The sequence below is a fragment of the Temnothorax nylanderi genome, unplaced genomic scaffold, assembly GCF_030848795.1.
Source record: "Temnothorax nylanderi isolate EJ_2023f unplaced genomic scaffold, tnyl_v1.0 TNYL_tig0004_pilon, whole genome shotgun sequence".
Taxonomy (NCBI): Eukaryota; Metazoa; Arthropoda; class Insecta; order Hymenoptera; family Formicidae; genus Temnothorax; species Temnothorax nylanderi.
In genome coordinates, this window is record NW_027249066.1 from 570,062 (window position 1) to 586,379 (window position 16,318).

The 16,318-nt window shown below is 42.9% G+C and overlaps 3 protein-coding genes across 5 annotated transcripts; 2 read left to right on the forward strand and 1 right to left on the reverse strand.

Annotated features, from left to right (window-relative positions):
* Window positions 1-5,337: 5,337 nt before the first annotated feature.
* Window positions 5,338-7,979, reverse strand: LOC139772759 (uncharacterized). The gene is made up of 4 exons (XM_071706672.1): window positions 7,676-7,979; window positions 7,186-7,609; window positions 6,594-7,073; window positions 5,338-6,107 (listed from the first exon to the last, which is right to left on the reverse strand). The coding sequence occupies exons 1-4, from the start codon at window positions 7,976-7,978 to the stop codon at window positions 5,338-5,340; spliced, it is 1,977 nt and encodes a 658-aa protein (XP_071562773.1). The 5' UTR covers window position 7,979.
* A 671-nt stretch (window positions 7,980-8,650) lies between these two features.
* Window positions 8,651-12,977, forward strand: LOC139773112 (probable tyrosyl-DNA phosphodiesterase). 3 transcript variants are annotated; one of them, XM_071707369.1, is made up of 6 exons: window positions 8,651-8,917; window positions 9,062-9,423; window positions 9,497-10,191; window positions 10,268-10,810; window positions 10,946-11,147; window positions 11,275-12,977. In XM_071707369.1, exons 2-6 carry the CDS (start codon window positions 9,346-9,348, stop codon window positions 11,440-11,442), a joined length of 1,686 nt encoding a protein of 561 aa, XP_071563470.1. In that variant the 5' UTR covers window positions 8,651-8,917; window positions 9,062-9,345; the 3' UTR covers window positions 11,443-12,977. The 3 variants fall into 3 exon arrangements, with proteins under 3 accessions (XP_071563470.1, XP_071563485.1, XP_071563477.1); XM_071707384.1 differs by having other exon boundaries at window positions 8,651-8,904; XM_071707376.1 differs by having other exon boundaries at window positions 8,651-8,884.
* On the forward strand, window positions 12,838-15,674 carry Gkt (tyrosyl-DNA phosphodiesterase glaikit). The gene is made up of 7 exons (XM_071707357.1): window positions 12,838-12,977; window positions 13,050-13,127; window positions 13,202-13,581; window positions 13,658-14,352; window positions 14,430-14,972; window positions 15,086-15,287; window positions 15,418-15,674. The coding sequence occupies exons 1-7, from the start codon at window positions 12,965-12,967 to the stop codon at window positions 15,562-15,564; spliced, it is 2,058 nt and encodes a 685-aa protein (XP_071563458.1). The 5' UTR covers window positions 12,838-12,964; the 3' UTR covers window positions 15,565-15,674.
* Window positions 15,675-16,318: the final 644 nt, after the last annotated feature.

The window sequence follows — 16,318 nt, forward strand, 5'->3', positions numbered from 1 at the left end:
CCCGAGCCGTTATTAAGTGCGTATTTCACGGGGAAACGTTTACGAGCAAAAACCCACCGACGCCATTATAGATACTTCCATTTTTATTGCGCCTGAAGATCGTTTGCATAGCTGATTACGAGAAACGGAGAGCGGACAAGCGCGCGTACCCCGCGACTGACGGGCTTCAGGGAAGGGCCGCGCGTTTCCTCTTCTTTTTACAATCGCGACGGAGAGGAAAGTCGCGGGGGGAGATCGGGGAAAATCTCGCGTAAGACGCGACGCGCGAAGAGAAAGTTGGCTCGCCCAAACAGAAAATTTCCCCGAAACTCGCGCGAGAAGAAGAGGGACACGGAGGAGAATAATCGGGGCCGTCCCCCTTGATTCGCAATCTCGAGCGGAGGGTACTTGGAAGCGAAATGGCAAAGGAGTCACAAACGGCAATCACGGCGCTAAGTACTAACCCAATCAAGCAACCGCCCTCTCGCTGCTTCCGTTCCTCTCTCTCTCTTTCTCTCTCTCTCTCTCTTTCTCTCTCTTCTCCCCCTAGTTTTCACGATGCCTACTTGAAGGAGCCTCATCCTCCCTTATTATGCCTCCACCTGAACGTTCGTCGTCATGAGAAACGGCGATTTTTCCTCGGGATATTTTCTCGAGACATTTGTAGATAACAATAGAAATCACAAGAATTTACAGTTAAAAACGAGAAGGTGAGAGAGAGAGAGAGAGGGTGAGAGAGAGAGAGAGAGAGAGAGAGAGAGAGAGAGAGAGAGAGAGAGAGAGAGAGAGAGAGAGAGAGAGAGAGAGAGAGAGAGAGAGAGAGAGAGAGAGAGAGAGAGAGAGAGAGAGAGAGAGAGAGAGAGAGAGAGAGAGAGAGAGAGAGAGAGAGAGAGAGAGAGAGAGAGAGAGAGAGAGAGAGAGAGAGAGAGAGAGAGAGTTTAGCGACGTGATTTTTTTTCCGCAGATACATCCGCGGAGTATTAGGTAAACATATTTCTCTCTCCTCTTCTTTGCGGACTTTCCTCTCTCATTGTCAAAAGAACATATATCGCGAGGCAAAGGCAGACGAGCGGTTCTCCGTTCTCCTCGTCCTTGCTCCACTCCTATATCATTCCTTCTCCCCTTTCATAGTTCATATATCAAACGCTTAGGCAAGGCGGCGACACATAAATACCGGTACGCGGTGTATAAAAGCCCGCACCTCGGCAGGACGTATCCCCGGCCAGTAGATAAAATATATTAACCCACCTCGGGAGAGAGAGAGACTGCGCGACTGTTGGCCGCGTGGGTTTCACGATTTTCGGGGACACTTCCCCCTCAACCGTATACTCGTCGTTTCTCGCTTTCTCGCCTCGAGATGACTTACGACGAGCGGCGCGCTTTAAATTCTCCATTCTCGCGCGTGTATTTGTTACGTGTGTACGCATGTGTGCGCGGGATTATAGTAAACCGCAGAATTGTAACGATTCGAGGCAAGAAAAGAAAGATCCGAAAGTGTTCGGTGAAGGATGGCGTGTCTCTCGTACGCGCGAAGACGCTCTCAGTCAAATTCGAGATATGCTGTTTATAGACAAGGGTTTTCCCTCGAGCCCACCCTCTCCCCCTTATCACGACGGCGAAATTAGATCGTTTGTATCGTTTGCGACGGTACCAAACCCTGCCGCGTGCCATTCTAAGGACGACAATGGAGCCCGTGGATTCTCGCAGCGAGAGAGAGAGAGAGAGAGAGAGAGAGAGATCGGGGAGCCGGGGTCCCGAGAGATGATCAGATTATAGCGGAAACTCCAGGAACGAGGAATACGTCCCGCCGTTCGCGTACGCGCGTGACACGAGTAGCGAAACGCCGACATAAGGCATTGTTAGCGTCTCCAACAAACCGAGAACAAGCCCTCGGCCCCGGGGTTAAATGCTGTTAGCGCGAACTATCGAACTACCTCGATACCATCGTCTTCTCCCGGTTAAGCGCATTACGTTACCCTATCTGGATGCCGAACGATCATTATCGCCGCGAATACGTGGCACGATCGATTCTAGAAAAGCTCGATTCCTTCATTCCATGAAAAAAAAACCTTTTTCCCCTTTTTCATTCGTTATTATTCATACGCTATTTGGATGCCTGTTAGTATTGCATCTGTCAAATTGAGAGGATAACATCAAGAGTAACTGCCCCGAGTAGAAATTTTATCAGGCAGCCTGATGTCAGACGAGGTTCAGACGAGGTCCGAATGAGGTCCTCATTCGGACCTCGTCTGACATCAGGCATGTGTGTAGAGTTTTTTTTCCAAAATATATAATTATCTTAATATATGGATAACCGAGAGACGAACTCGTTTTTTTTTTGCTAGAACAAATCGCTACTCGAAATAGTAACAGAGCAAAGAGGTGCGCTTATCGTCGGACCAGAATCGAGGCGAAGATAACGAGACGACGGATCCCGCGGTAACCGCGAAGGAGATCGCCAGATCGTCGGAGCGCGCGACGCCCGAAGCGGCAATTAAAACCGTTTGTCGTTTCATCGCCGAAGATAAATTCATAAGGGAGTCCGCGTAAAAAAAAAGAAGGAAAGGACAGAGAGGAGGAGGCCGAATACACGTCGCGGTATGCGTGTGCGTGGCGTGCGCGCAGCGGCGCACCGAGTCTCGTCGATGATTTACAATAACCGTACGCCCGGTATATACGCTCTCTTAAGAATGACTATAAATATGCCGAGAGGGTGGTTTAATATGCGGTAGCCCTTTAATTTATAACAACTTATTAAATAAAGGCCCGCGGCCATTTACGCGCGACTCTCGTGAAGGCGAAACGGCCGCCGGGCGCGTCGATCGGTCGCGATAAATAAACAGCGGACTGAATCTCTCTAGTTCTCGTTTATCGAGCCATTTATCGGCGCAACTCGATATCGGGCTGCTACCACTATCGTTTTCGCCGTGCGTCGAGGTGTTTGCACTTCTCTCGATATACCTATCCGCGCTCCCGACGATCGTATCTGCATGTGCATTGACGTCGAAACGTGAGAACGCGAACGGTATCTCGTTCCATCGTACATACGTACATACACACGTACAGCCGAGCACAGCCCGATGCACAATCGCGCATTTTGCCTGCGGCTATAGAAAACTATTTAGCCTCCCCCGGGATTCTGTCTATTCGGGGCGCGTGGCCGCGTCATTTAATAGGCGCATTCCGCTTCGCGGCACAGCGGAACGTGCGACCCGAATTATTTATTCTTCACCCCCTAATCGCGCGGACGAGATGCCTCCGCTTTGGGCGAAATCGCCACGTACCGAATCGATGATTGGTGATAAATGACGAACGGCGGAAAAATGCTCTCTGAGGAAAGGCTTGAAATTGAAAGGCGCATCAGTGAGTGAAATCGGTGAAGCTAACCATGACGAATCTAAAGTACACCCTGTATACGCCGGCAACGGAGTATCCCGCGGGTGAGCTTGAGAGGAGAATTAGCCGACGCGCCGATTAATTTCGATACGTCGATGCCGCAGGCGCTCGGGGCGGTTGATCCCCCTCAACGCTTAATTGGCTCGGCTACGCTTGTTTCTCGCTCCCGTCGTGCGTGATCGAGGCGCCTCGTCAATGTAACAAACATTCCTTTACGAACCCGAGCGAGCGCTGCAACGGAGAGCTCCCAGAGGAGACTCGTGCACATCGTAAGAACCGAACGATCGCGCGGCGCGATCAATTGATCGTGCGCGAGACGTGACTATCATCTCGTATCATCTCTGTTCGCTAGTCCCGCAAATAGGGGTTAAAAAGCAACGTGAAATCCGAGATGCGTATCTCGCGCGACGAGTCTCCATCCGTCTCCCTCGATGGGACGATCTAACTCGACGTCTCGCCGCTCTCGGCTTCGCGGCCGCGTATCTGCGGTCCGGAGATCTCGTGCACACGTGCAACACAAAAACACCTTACGCGGTGGCGATTTTCTCCCTCGCACGTGCACGCGTCGTCCCTAGTCGCCTTTCCCGCCTCCCTCTCCCGGAGCTGCGGGGCGTGAACTCACGCCCACGCACGCGGGGAAGATAACTGTTGCGGGGTCATTCGACACGACGGCGACGAGCGTCGGACGCGAACACACACACACACACATACACACACACGTCGACGCCGTCGTCGCTCCCCTCTTCGTCCCTCACCCTCGGCGGGCGACGTCGATGTAACAACCCTTACCGACACGGATGGCTCCCTCTGTTGGGGTTGCACAATCGCGCTCTGATTGATAATTTATACGGTGCGTGCAGGTTTATTTGATTATCCGCCTCCAGCTGGGCGGCTTGGCTCGCCCGCGCCACCGCGCCGGGGCGACTCGCCGACTCCTTTCGCGCGCGCTTCTCCTGTCGTCGCTCCGTTTTTCGGCGCTCCGCGCCGTCGTCCTCCGCATTCCTCTCTCCTCTCTCTCTCTCCCTCCGATGATTGAGGCGATTGGGGTGAAACGTAAAAAATAAGAACGTCGATTGGCATAATTTCAGCGAATTTTACGTACGATATCGCAAACATGGAAGGGAATTTATTTAGATATCCGCCGATATCATCGTCGCACTTGTCGGTTCCCTCAGTTGGAATGAAAGTTCAAAATTAGTGGAAATATTTAATCCGGAGGGACAGATTGAGAGCGGGTGGTGCCGTCGCGAAAGCGACAGAACGAAAATATTTGAGCGTGTCCGGATTAAATCGACGTCGCGCGTCCGTACGGGGGGGTGTTTCGTGTTGTTGTTTGAGCACGCTGCCGGGTGCAAGGGTAAATATGGACAATTACATATTTCTCCATCCCCCCCTTCTATCCTCGATCCTGGAGATCGCGCGCGCGGCGGACCCCAGCGAGAATCGTGACGCGGTATTATACGAGGCGCTCCACTTTAGGGTGGTTACGCAAGCGGGGGCTGTGTGACATGCGGGCGAGGTTGACTGTGCTGTGACAGAGAGAATCCGTCGACAGGGGGAACGTACGCGTGGTACGTTGATGGCATAATTGGTATCATTCGGGAGGGAGTCTTCTTTTGAGGTGACCCCCCAACGAGGTCCCCCTCCCTCCCCATTACGCGCGCACAATTATGCGCGTCTCGTTCCATGCGGTTACATTTTCTCGATCGAGCCGTTTTTTTTTCTCTCTTTTTCTTACTCGGACGAGACGCGGGGACAGGACGATACCGATCGAAAAGCGCAGCGGAGGGCGATCAAATCGTGTCGCTTTATCTTTCTCAGTTATATACCGCACGCGATTGTCATTTGTGACATAAATCGACGAAACGTAGATCAAATAAGTAGATTAAACCTTTAATACAAACGTTGATTGAAAGTATAAATTATATTTTGTGTTTCATTCCGAGATATCTCATTCCTTTCCTACTTGACGTTCGTTTTCTTTTTCCGTTGCTCGTGCGTCCCTTTCGCCGTGTTCAAGCCCTTGATCCCTCTTACGCCCTTTAAATTGGAGGAAATCAATCCTGGTTTATCGGCACTGAGCGATCCTGTTCCGAAACCCTGGCTTCGTTTTACATCGTTGCGATTTGCGGCCGCACGATCTTTTACGCGGACGTCATCGTTTTCCACCCTCTCCGAATGATCGTTCGACTTCGCAGTCTCGTTTTCCACTTGCTGAAGCTTTCGGTTAACATCTCCGTTCGTCGCGTCGTTCTCAGGACGCGATGTGGCGGGTTCTTTCGTTCTCGAGCGTTTCCACGTTCTTATGGGTAATCTGGAGAAGAATTTCTTTTCTATCTTCTTTTCCATATCCGTGCGCGTCGCAGCAGCACCTGTCATTCTCAAAGCGAATGTCCTCTCGTTCTTCGTTACCTTCTCCTCGGGCGCCAATCGCGAGACAGTTACGTTGATCCGGTCCATTTTACTATTTCCAGAATTTCCACGATGAGGATTCGTGTTATTTCCTTCGTTCGCCGTGTATATCCGTCCGTTGCTCTTCGAGTCCGCGATGCGATTAAACGTTCTTGTCGATCGACTCGTTTCCTTCGGAGGATTATTGGAAAGTTTATCGAATTTGTCGCGGTACCGACGCTCGTCGACAGTGGCACTCGTGATTTCTTCTCTCCTTTCAATAGTCTGAGACTTGATCTTCTTTCCTTCGGTCGCCGAACACGGTCTCGTGTTAATTGAATCTAATAAAAGAAACGTGTAACTTGCAAGTAAACAAATACAATGCCAAACGTTTATTATACTGTCTTGTGATACAAGATAAAATTAAAAGTGACGTATTTAGAAATGTCCGAAGGATGCGCTTGGAAGAAACATTTTCAATGTAACATGTATTATTTTTAGAATTATGTATATTTAGATAATAATTATAATAATTAAAGATTTAATGCATTTTTTTCTACTATTATACACACATAAATGAAATAATTGATTAATGTAAGAATATTACATTCTTGCTATATTTTTAGATTGATTAATTCTCTTTCATAACTGATAAATGTTTGCTGAAGAAAACGTGATGTAAAACGCATAAATTATGTAATTGTAGAGACATCTACTCTGGTGCTGTGTAAACTACTTACAAACAACATCGGTAAAGATGGTCAATGTAAAGGGAAGAAAAAAAGAGAAATATTATTCCTTAGTATTTTTTTCTTTGCAATTCTTACTTTTTTCTGCAAGATACACGTTCGAAATTCGTTTGTCGATTGGCGCCTTCATCGATTGACCACGTGAAGCAAACGCGTTCGATGCGTTTACTCGCAAAAGCTTGGATTTTTCCTTCACCGTGTCGCCTTTCGAAGTTCGATACCGCGCGCTGTTTATCGGAATCTCAGGCGATAAGTTTTCTCGGCGGTCCTTTTTTAGCGTTTCCTTAAATTCTTCTTCTCCTTCCGAATCAACAGTATCTACGCGTTTCGGCGGTGAATCGAAGATATACGATCTTTTCCCATGCGGTGCCATTTTCTGTAATTTATCGTGATTTTTCGTCCTCGTTGGATTGCAGAAAGTTGTTTCCTCACATTCTGCATCGTTTTCAAATGAAATAAAGTCCCAGAAAGTATTTTTCATAGGCGCAATGGGATCAGCGGCATTGGGAAGATTATCTCTTTCGCGGTGCATTACTGTTTCATGAGCTTTCCCGAATTCTGCGAGAAAAGGATGATCAAATTAATACGAATCGATAGAAGAAATTCTTTTGTTGGCATTAGAGATCCCTTTAAATTCTTAACATCTGTCTATATTAAAAAAAAAACGCACCCGTCTCGCGGTTAAAGCTTCCATTGGGCCTCGAAAGAATCTTTGTTCGTTTCCTGCGCTCGCTCAAATGAACATTGGTACCGCGCATTTCGCGGATATTCTTCCCGTCGTTCTCGGCAAACCATCGCGGAGAAGTACTCTCCCTTTGAGGTACGCGAATACCTTGCGTAAATGAAGCTTCGAGATCTCTCAAGTAGTCATACCGCGGTATACGTTCCCTACGAGAACGCGCGATTGCATTTCGCGGATTAACGAATTGGGCATAGTAGTCATCTTCTTCGACGGGGGAGTTGTTTCTCGGCAGCTCGAGATTGTTATAGGGTTTCTGCGCATACGAATCATCGTAATCCAGGTCGTCGATGTACATGTCATCGTAATCATCTCGCCGCGTTGTTCCTCGGACGTAATTTATTCTATTTCTGCCCTACGATCAATCGAGAAGATATCTGAAGCGTTGGCTTATTGTTGACTCGCGATCGCGTTTGCTTACTTCATTATTATTTACATCTGCAGCTGTCCGAGAAAACTCGTTCGGTTTATCATTGAGCCACTTGGCGATCCTGCGAGTCGATTTAAAGCTCTCGGCTCCACCGCGACGCCGATCGGACGCGCCGCGTGGAAAATGTATGGGAAACGTGGTATCCGTGTCGCAGCCGACGTCCGCCAGTTCCACGATCCTGCCTGTATCGCCGTAAACGGTGGATCGGAAGATCGGCACGATGGGTTCCACGTCGTCCACAAAGAGGAACATCGGATTCTCGAGGAACGCGCCCATGTCTGATCGCGTATCCATCAACGAGACCGTGTCACGCGTCGGAATCGCGCGTCTCTGTAAAATGCGAGTCACGCGAAAGGAATTCATTCTCGCGTGAGATATAGAATATTATGATCGTCGAGAGGACGTTTCCTCCGATTTCACAGTTTAACAATCCGCAGGAAATTTCTATCGACATTTATTTTTCATTCACCTATCTTTTATAATCTTCAACCGACAGAATGGCGGATATGTCGTGCCTCGCGGCGACGATGGCGAATTTCTCGTCAGACATTATTTACGTATTACGACGTAAATTATGTTATTTTCGACCATTATCTGCGCACGAGTTGGTTATTTCACGTGAAAGATTTTGATTTTGACATTTTTCACCTTTCCGAGGAAGAAATCAAGTGACTCGTGCAGTTCGAGATATCGAAGAAATCCATGCAAAGTCGCGGATAACATTTCTATAATTTTACATTTTCGCTAAATGTTCGTTGCGATGGCAATCCGAATGGAGTTGGCAGAAACGGTAAGAGCTAATTATTATAATTACGTAATTATTTAATTACGCTTTATTTAATTAAATTATATTTCTGCCCACAAATTGCGGGTAAAACGGTGATCTTATCTGCAGCGTTAAATCGTGACTACGAAGTTCCGCCTCTAAAGAAAATACAGATGGCGTATCGCTTCAATACGTTTTTCACGTACGTTCGTGGAGTTCTAGGACGAGTGACATGTGACATGTCGTGAAATCATTTATTGCATTTTTGGAATTACAGATCACAGAACGTTACGTTTACTGTTTACAGAACGCTGTTTTTTGAAAGAACTAACCTAACTAAAAAAATCTGGAGTTAGGCGTTCGTATGTGTCATCGAAATCAAACGTTTCCTGTGTAAATTACTTCGCAGTCATTTACTACGATGAATTCTATAGGTCAATTATACGCAATTATTGTAACTATCGAAGGTTAATACAGCGATATAACGATATCTATAATAACGATCGATAACAGCGATAATATGATATCGTTATCAACGATATTATTTTAACCTTGGTATTAAATGATTACTATGTTTATAGAGCTGATAATAACTGTCACTTTAATTTCAGTGGAGGCACTATTAGTGGATCAGTTGGATGATGGTGTACGATAGAAATACCAGAAGAGCTCAATTTTACGTGTAACAATTGTTCACAATTGTTAATTGGATCAATTGAAAGTATTGAAAATGTGCTTAGAAACGAGAGGGACAGAAATAAATACAGCTGGTTGTCTGCAACTAGTTCATCCTAAAATACAATCTTTGTCTGCTGTTTATCAAGTATTAAAGAGAATTGAAAGGAAAAAGTAGAGATATAAGAAGGCAATTGCTCAGAAGAGGCAAGATAAATTCATGCAAATGGATATGGAAGCTCAGGCATTCTCTAGAGTTTTGGCCGATGAGGATTGTGACAGTTTGGAAAGCATCAAGGTTAGTACTGAAAATTAGTTTGTGAATTTCAAATTATGAAGGACAAACGAAATAAATGTAAGTTTCTTTATAGGCAAAAAAGGAAAGTCAGGAAACATCGGAAACTGGCTCTTCTGTTACACATAAGATGGAACAGATGAGCATAGAAAGTAGCGATCAGACTCAGGATAGTCAGCAGAATATCAGCGACAGCAGTTCTGGAAACAATGAGCGAGATGTAATACCATTAATGTCTATCGTGGATATGCACCAAACTTGTAATTCTGAAGAGTCAAGAGAAGAAGTTAGGAAGATGGCCATTCAGATAACGACACAATTTGGAGTATCCATCGCGGAACCAGGAGAATTTGCAAAAAAATATGCCCTTTCAGCACCCTACCACTTATTCTACACGAGAGTGGAAAATTCCAGGGAGACTTACAATCAACAGTTTTCCATAACTTTCCCTGAGATTCTCGACCGGAGTCTTGGAGAAATTGTTAACAGTCTTCATTTAAATTTTATGGTAGACGTCGGATGGCTGTGCTTGCAGTATCTGTTGGCTGGTCAACGTACTGATATGACGATTCTGTACGGCGATAGGGTAGATCATCTAGCAACATTAGAGAGAGTACCTAGCAACATTACCATGATAGAAGTAGATATGCCGACTGATTTTGGTTGTCATCATACGAAGATTATGATTTTACAATACAAAGATAATGGGATCAGGGTGGTTGTCTCCACTGCTAACTTGTATCTCGACGACTGGGAAAACAGGACAGAAGGGTATGCTAAAAACCCTTTATAGATATTCCTTAGTAGTATGTCTGTGTCCATAAATATCTTTTTATATTTTGATCAGATTGTGGATCTCGTCTCACCTGCCTCTGCTACCAGAATCCGCGAAGCCTAATGACGGGGAATCTCCAACAGGCTTCAAAAAGGATCTCGTGCGATATCTCAGTAAATATGGATATCCGGCTTTGACGCAGTGGATAAGGGCGGTACGAAGGGCAGATTTTTCTGACGTAAACGTGTTCCTTGTCGCTTCTGTACCTGGGTCTCACAAATATAAAGAGGCCAATCTCTGGGGATTCAGAAAATTGGCGCACGTCCTATCGTGTCACGCCACATTGCCACCAGATGCCCCTGAGTGGCCTATAATCGCGCAAAGTTCCAGCGTAGGCAACTTTGGTCCAAAATTCAACAGCTGGTTGTTGAAAGACATAATTCGGTGTATGTCGCAGGAGACTACTAAGGGTTTAAAGAGTCATCCAAATTTCCAGTTTATTTATCCGTCGATACAGAATTACAAGCAAAGCTTTGATTATCGAAATTTAATTTCTCCCTTGTGTTATAGTGCAGAAGTGCATTCTAAGCAACAATGGATAGTATCGTACTTATAGTAAGCTACAATCGATTATTTTTATTTCATTTTTATTTTATTTATTTTATTTCATTTCAAATCTTTATACCTATGTTTTTGTGCCTTAGAAGCAATCTATTTTTTCTACATCCAGAATTTGATATTTATTTTTAGCCAATGGAAAGCTAACCGAACTGGACGAGATTGTGCAATGCCTCATATTAAATCCTACACAAGAATTTCGCCCGATTTGAAGAGGATTCCCTGGTTTGTACTCACCAGTGCAAATCTAAGCAAATCCGCATGGGGAGTCCAACGAAGCAACCTTGACATAAATAACTACGAAGTTGGAGTTGTATTCATACCAAAACTTATCGTAAGCACCGTATTATTATTTTAATATGATTTCTAACATATTGATGAATTACACGTTATCGAAACATTAAAAGTGCATGTTTCAATCGATTAATATTATTGCATCTCAAACTCTGTTTTGTATTCAGACTGGAACAACTACGTTTCCCATCGAGGACGAAGAGGATGATTCAGCCGTCCCAGTATTTCCGATTCCATACGATCTTCCATTGTGCCGATATGAAGCGGGTGATAGTCCTTATGTCAACGGATGTCTTCTCGACCCTCAGGAGAATACGTCTTTGTCTTGTGAATAGAATGGCATTCGATCCTTAGTCTGGACTTCGATACGACCAACGCCGAAGTCGTATTATGTATATATTACGAAAACATAAATGTCGGATGATGCAATACTATAATCAGATGTGAATTACGAGATGCGAAATCGGAAATGTGTGTTGCTGAGTGTTTAATGTGTCAATGTGTGTAAGTGTCCGCAGTGTTAAACTTGAGTCCATAAATTCGTTAAGTCCAAACGATTGTGCAGATCAGTCCTGCCTGCGGGACGGGCAGAACAAATAATTTTTCAGCTGACTTAGCACAGCACAGTATAAAAGTAAGAACAGTAGATATATTTGTTTGTGTCGGTGTCTTTGAATTTTGTGGCAACTATCTGCCATGTTGTTGATTTTGCGAACGCGTTTTATTTGAATGATAGAAACTGCTTTAAAATCGTTATTGTTCAAATGTATGTGTCTAATCCCAGATAATACTCATGTCTAAAAGACATCGTCAAGACGTTTTTTTAGACATGCGTGCTATGTGGAATGGCTTGACAATTCTTGAATAGATTTGCCCATTTACAGTTTTATCATATACATATATTTTATTTTATATTAAATACTATGATATAATTCTATTAATATTATTATTACAACTAAAATCACAAGAAATATTATATTAATTAAATATTCAAAGTAAAAACGTATTTCTAGTATTTCTACACATGTACGAAAGTAAAAAATACACATTTTATTTACATTGTAAGTAAAAAATATACATTTTATATATTGAAATATAGAAATATATTTTTATATAATCAATAAATTTATACGTTATATATTAAATCGATATATTTATATTTACAAATGTAAATACACAGCTTTGAGTAATAATTAATTTCGATGATAATTTACCTATTAAAATAACAAATAGTTATTAAAAATAAATTATATTTTTTATACTATAATGTATTATCAGTTACCATGCAGTTAACATGCATTGGTTAACATGTTTTTATAGTTCATTATGTAATTTACAAGCATATGAAAGATTTAAGTGACTCGTGCGGTTCGAGTTATCGAAGAAATCTAAAGTTGGATAACGTTTCTACATTTTTATATCTTCACTACATTTTTGTTGTTTTAATTATGATGGCAATCCGAATAAAGTCGGCAGGAACGGTAGAGCTAATTATTAATTACGTAATTATTTAATTACGCTTTATTTAATTAATTATATTTCTGCCCACAAATTGCGGGTAAAACGGTGATTTTATCTGTAACGTTAAATAGTGACTACGAAGTTCCGCCTCTGAAGGAAATACAGATGGCGTATCGCTTCAGTACGTTTTTCACGTATGTACGTTCGTGGAGTTCTAGGACGAGTGACATGTCGTGAAATCATTTATTGCATTTTTGGAATTACAGAACGCTACGTTTACAGAACGCTGTTTTTTGACGGAACTAACCTAACTAAAGAAATCTGGAGTTAGACGTTCGTATGTGTCATCGAAATCAAACGTTTCCTGTGTAAATTACTTCGCAGTCATTTACTACGATGAATTCTATAGGTGATGATTTATAGATGCATTACCTGTCAGGTCTCCGGATTTTGGAGTAATAAAATTTATTTAACGTTGCAGAAAAGAAACGTTGTCCTTTCATGGAGAAATGTTACCGAAAAAATCCGATTCACTTCGGTGAAATGTCACATCCTCATTGTAACTATCTGTATTCCTTAATTACATGTAATTATATAATTATTGAAGGTTAATAGTTGTCACTTTAATTTTAGTGGAGGAATTACTAGTGGATCAGCTGGATGGTACGATAGAAATACCAGAAGTGCTCCATTTTGCATGTAACGATCGTTCGCAGTTGTTAGATCAATTGAAAGTACTGCAAATGGTGCTTAGGAAGGAGAGGGACAGAAATAAGGACAACCAGATGTCTGTAACCAGTAGTTCATCCTCTTCTAAAACACAATCTTTGTCTACTGCTACGTCAAGTAAAGAAGATTACAGACAAGAAGACTTGAAGGAAAAAGTAGAGAGACATAAGAAGGCAACTGTACAGAAGAGGCAAGATAAAATCAAGCAAATGGATGCAGAAGCTCAGGCACTCTCTAGAGCTTTGACTTGCGAGGATCGGAAGGAGAGCTCGGAAAGTACCAAGGTCAGTGAACATGAGAATAAGTTTGTGAACTTTAAATTGTAAAGGGTAAACGTAATAAATGTAAGTTTGTTTGTAGCCAAAGAAGAGAAGTCAGGAAGCAACAGAAACTGGTTCTTCTGTTACGAAGAAGATGAGACAGATGAGCATAGAAAGCAGCAGTCACACTAAGGATAGTCAGCAGAGCATCAGCAACACTCAAAGCAGTTCTAGAAACAATGAGCGAGATGCAAATCGTGGGACGTCTATCATGGATATGTATGAAGCTTGCGATTCGGAAAAGTCAAGAAAGGAAGTTAGAAAAAGGGCCATTCAGATGATGAGACAATCTGGGTATACGGTCTCCGTCGTGGAACCAGGAGAGTTTGCGATAAAATATGCCTTTTCAGCACCTTATCACTTATTCTACACGAGAGTGGAAAATTCCAGGGAGACTTACAATCAACAGTTTTCCATAACTTTCCCTGAGATTCTCGACCGGAGTCTTGGAGAAATTGTTAACAGTCTTCATTTAAATTTTATGGTAGACGTCGGGTGGCTGTGTTTGCAGTATCTGTTGGCTGGCCAACGTACAGATATGATGATTCTGTACGGCGATCGGGTGGATCGTGAGAAATTAAGTAGCAACATTACCATGATAGAAGTAGATATGCCGACCAAGTTTAGTTGTCATCATACGAAGATCATGATTCTGCAATACAAAGACGATGGAATCAGGGTGATTGTCTCTACTGCTAACTTGTATTCTGACGACTGGGAAAACAGGACACAAGGGTGTGCTAAATACTCTTAGATATTCCTTAATAGTATGATATTTGTTTATAAATATGTCTTTATTATGTCCTAATTAGATTATGGATCTCGCCTCACCTGCCCTTGCTACCAGAATCCGCGAATCCAAGTGACGGGGAATCTCCAACAGGCTTTAAAAAGGATCTCGAGCGATATCTGAATAAATATAGACATCCAGCTTTGACGCAGTGGATATGGGCGGTACGAAGGGCAGATTTTTCTGACGTGAACGTATTCCTCGTCGCTTCTGTTCCTGGGACTCATAAAGATAACGAAGCCGATTTTTGGGGATACAAAAAATTAGCGCACGTCTTATCGCGTCACGCTACATTGCCGCCAGATGCCCCTCAATGGCCCATCGTCGCGCAGAGTTCCAGTATTGGCAGCCTTGGTCCAAACTTTGAAAGCTGGTTATCGAAAGATATAATTCCGTGTATGTCGAGAGAGACTACTAAGGGTTTAAAGAGTCATCCACGTTTCCAGTTTATTTACCCGTCGATACAGAATTACAAGCAGAGCTTTGATTGTCGAAATTTATCTTGCTGCTTGCCCTATAGTACACAAGTGCATTCTAAGCAACAATGGATAGAATCGTACTTACAGTAAGCTACACTTGTTTATTTTTATTTTATTCAAATCTTTAGGCCTGTGTTTTTATGCCTTAGAAGCGATCCGTTTTTCCTACAACTAGAATTTGATATATTTATTTTTATAGCCAATGGAAAGCTAAGCGAACAGGACGAGATCGTGCGATGCCTCATATTAAATCCTACACGAGAATTTCGCCCGATTTGAAGAGCATTCCCTGGTTTGTGCTCACCAGCGCAAATCTAAGCAAAGCCGCATGGGGAGTCCAACGAAACAATCATTACATAATGAACTACGAGGCTGGCGTTGCATTTATACCAAAACTTATCGTAAGCGCCGTATTATTATTTTAATATAATTTCTAACATATTGATGAGTACGTGTTATCGAAATGTATTAAAGGCGCATGTTTTAGTCGATTGATATTAATTATTACTTCTCAAATTCTTTTGTATTCAGACTGGGACATCTACGTTTCCCATCGAGGACGAAGAGGATCCAGCCGTCCCAGTATTTCCGATTCCATACGATCTTCCATTGTCTCGATATGAATCGAGCGATAGTCCTTTCGTCAGCGACTTTCTCAGCTCTCTGGGCAGAACGTAATTTTGCAGCTAATACTAGTATTTTTTTTACCTCTTTAAATAACGGAATATTTTTGTATCCATATTTGTATATTTATTTGCATGTATATACAAATAAAGCATTGAATGTTTTTTTTCTCTCGATCAAAACCTTTCCTTTAAAATTTACAAAAATAAATAGGAAAAGTAATTTATATGGTTTTGATTTAGAGAATTCAACATTTTGATCACAGATATTGGAAATTAATATTAGCTTCTGACATAGCTACTTAATTGACTTCATTATTTATATCCATTGAAATTATCTTAAATGATTTATTGCTCAATCGTGAGATACATGTATAATATAGGATTATTGACGCGGAAGAAAAGACAAAGAAGCAATAAATGTTGGAGAATTTTCGTATAGTCCATTCTTCCCCGGCAACTTCTTCCTCAGTCTCGATTTCGCGACGAATTCGTGCCCGGTCGCCTCAGACGCGTTTTCCATAAAACATCAGCACGAAAGCGCTTCCTCGATGCGAGGACCGAAACGTAATATTAGCGTCGTCCGTTTTTGTACATGCTCAGCCTTCAAACGGCTGTTAATCAAATCATGATATATACGCAGTAATTACGCGAATCGTACGCACGTTAGGCAACGCACGTCTTGTCGAGACACGTATATACATATACCTACGATTTATAATAGAAAACAAGGAAAATTCAAGTTATGCGGTCGGGCACGTCACTCATCTGATCGTAAGACAGAGATATCAGATTCCATTTTTTGTGGA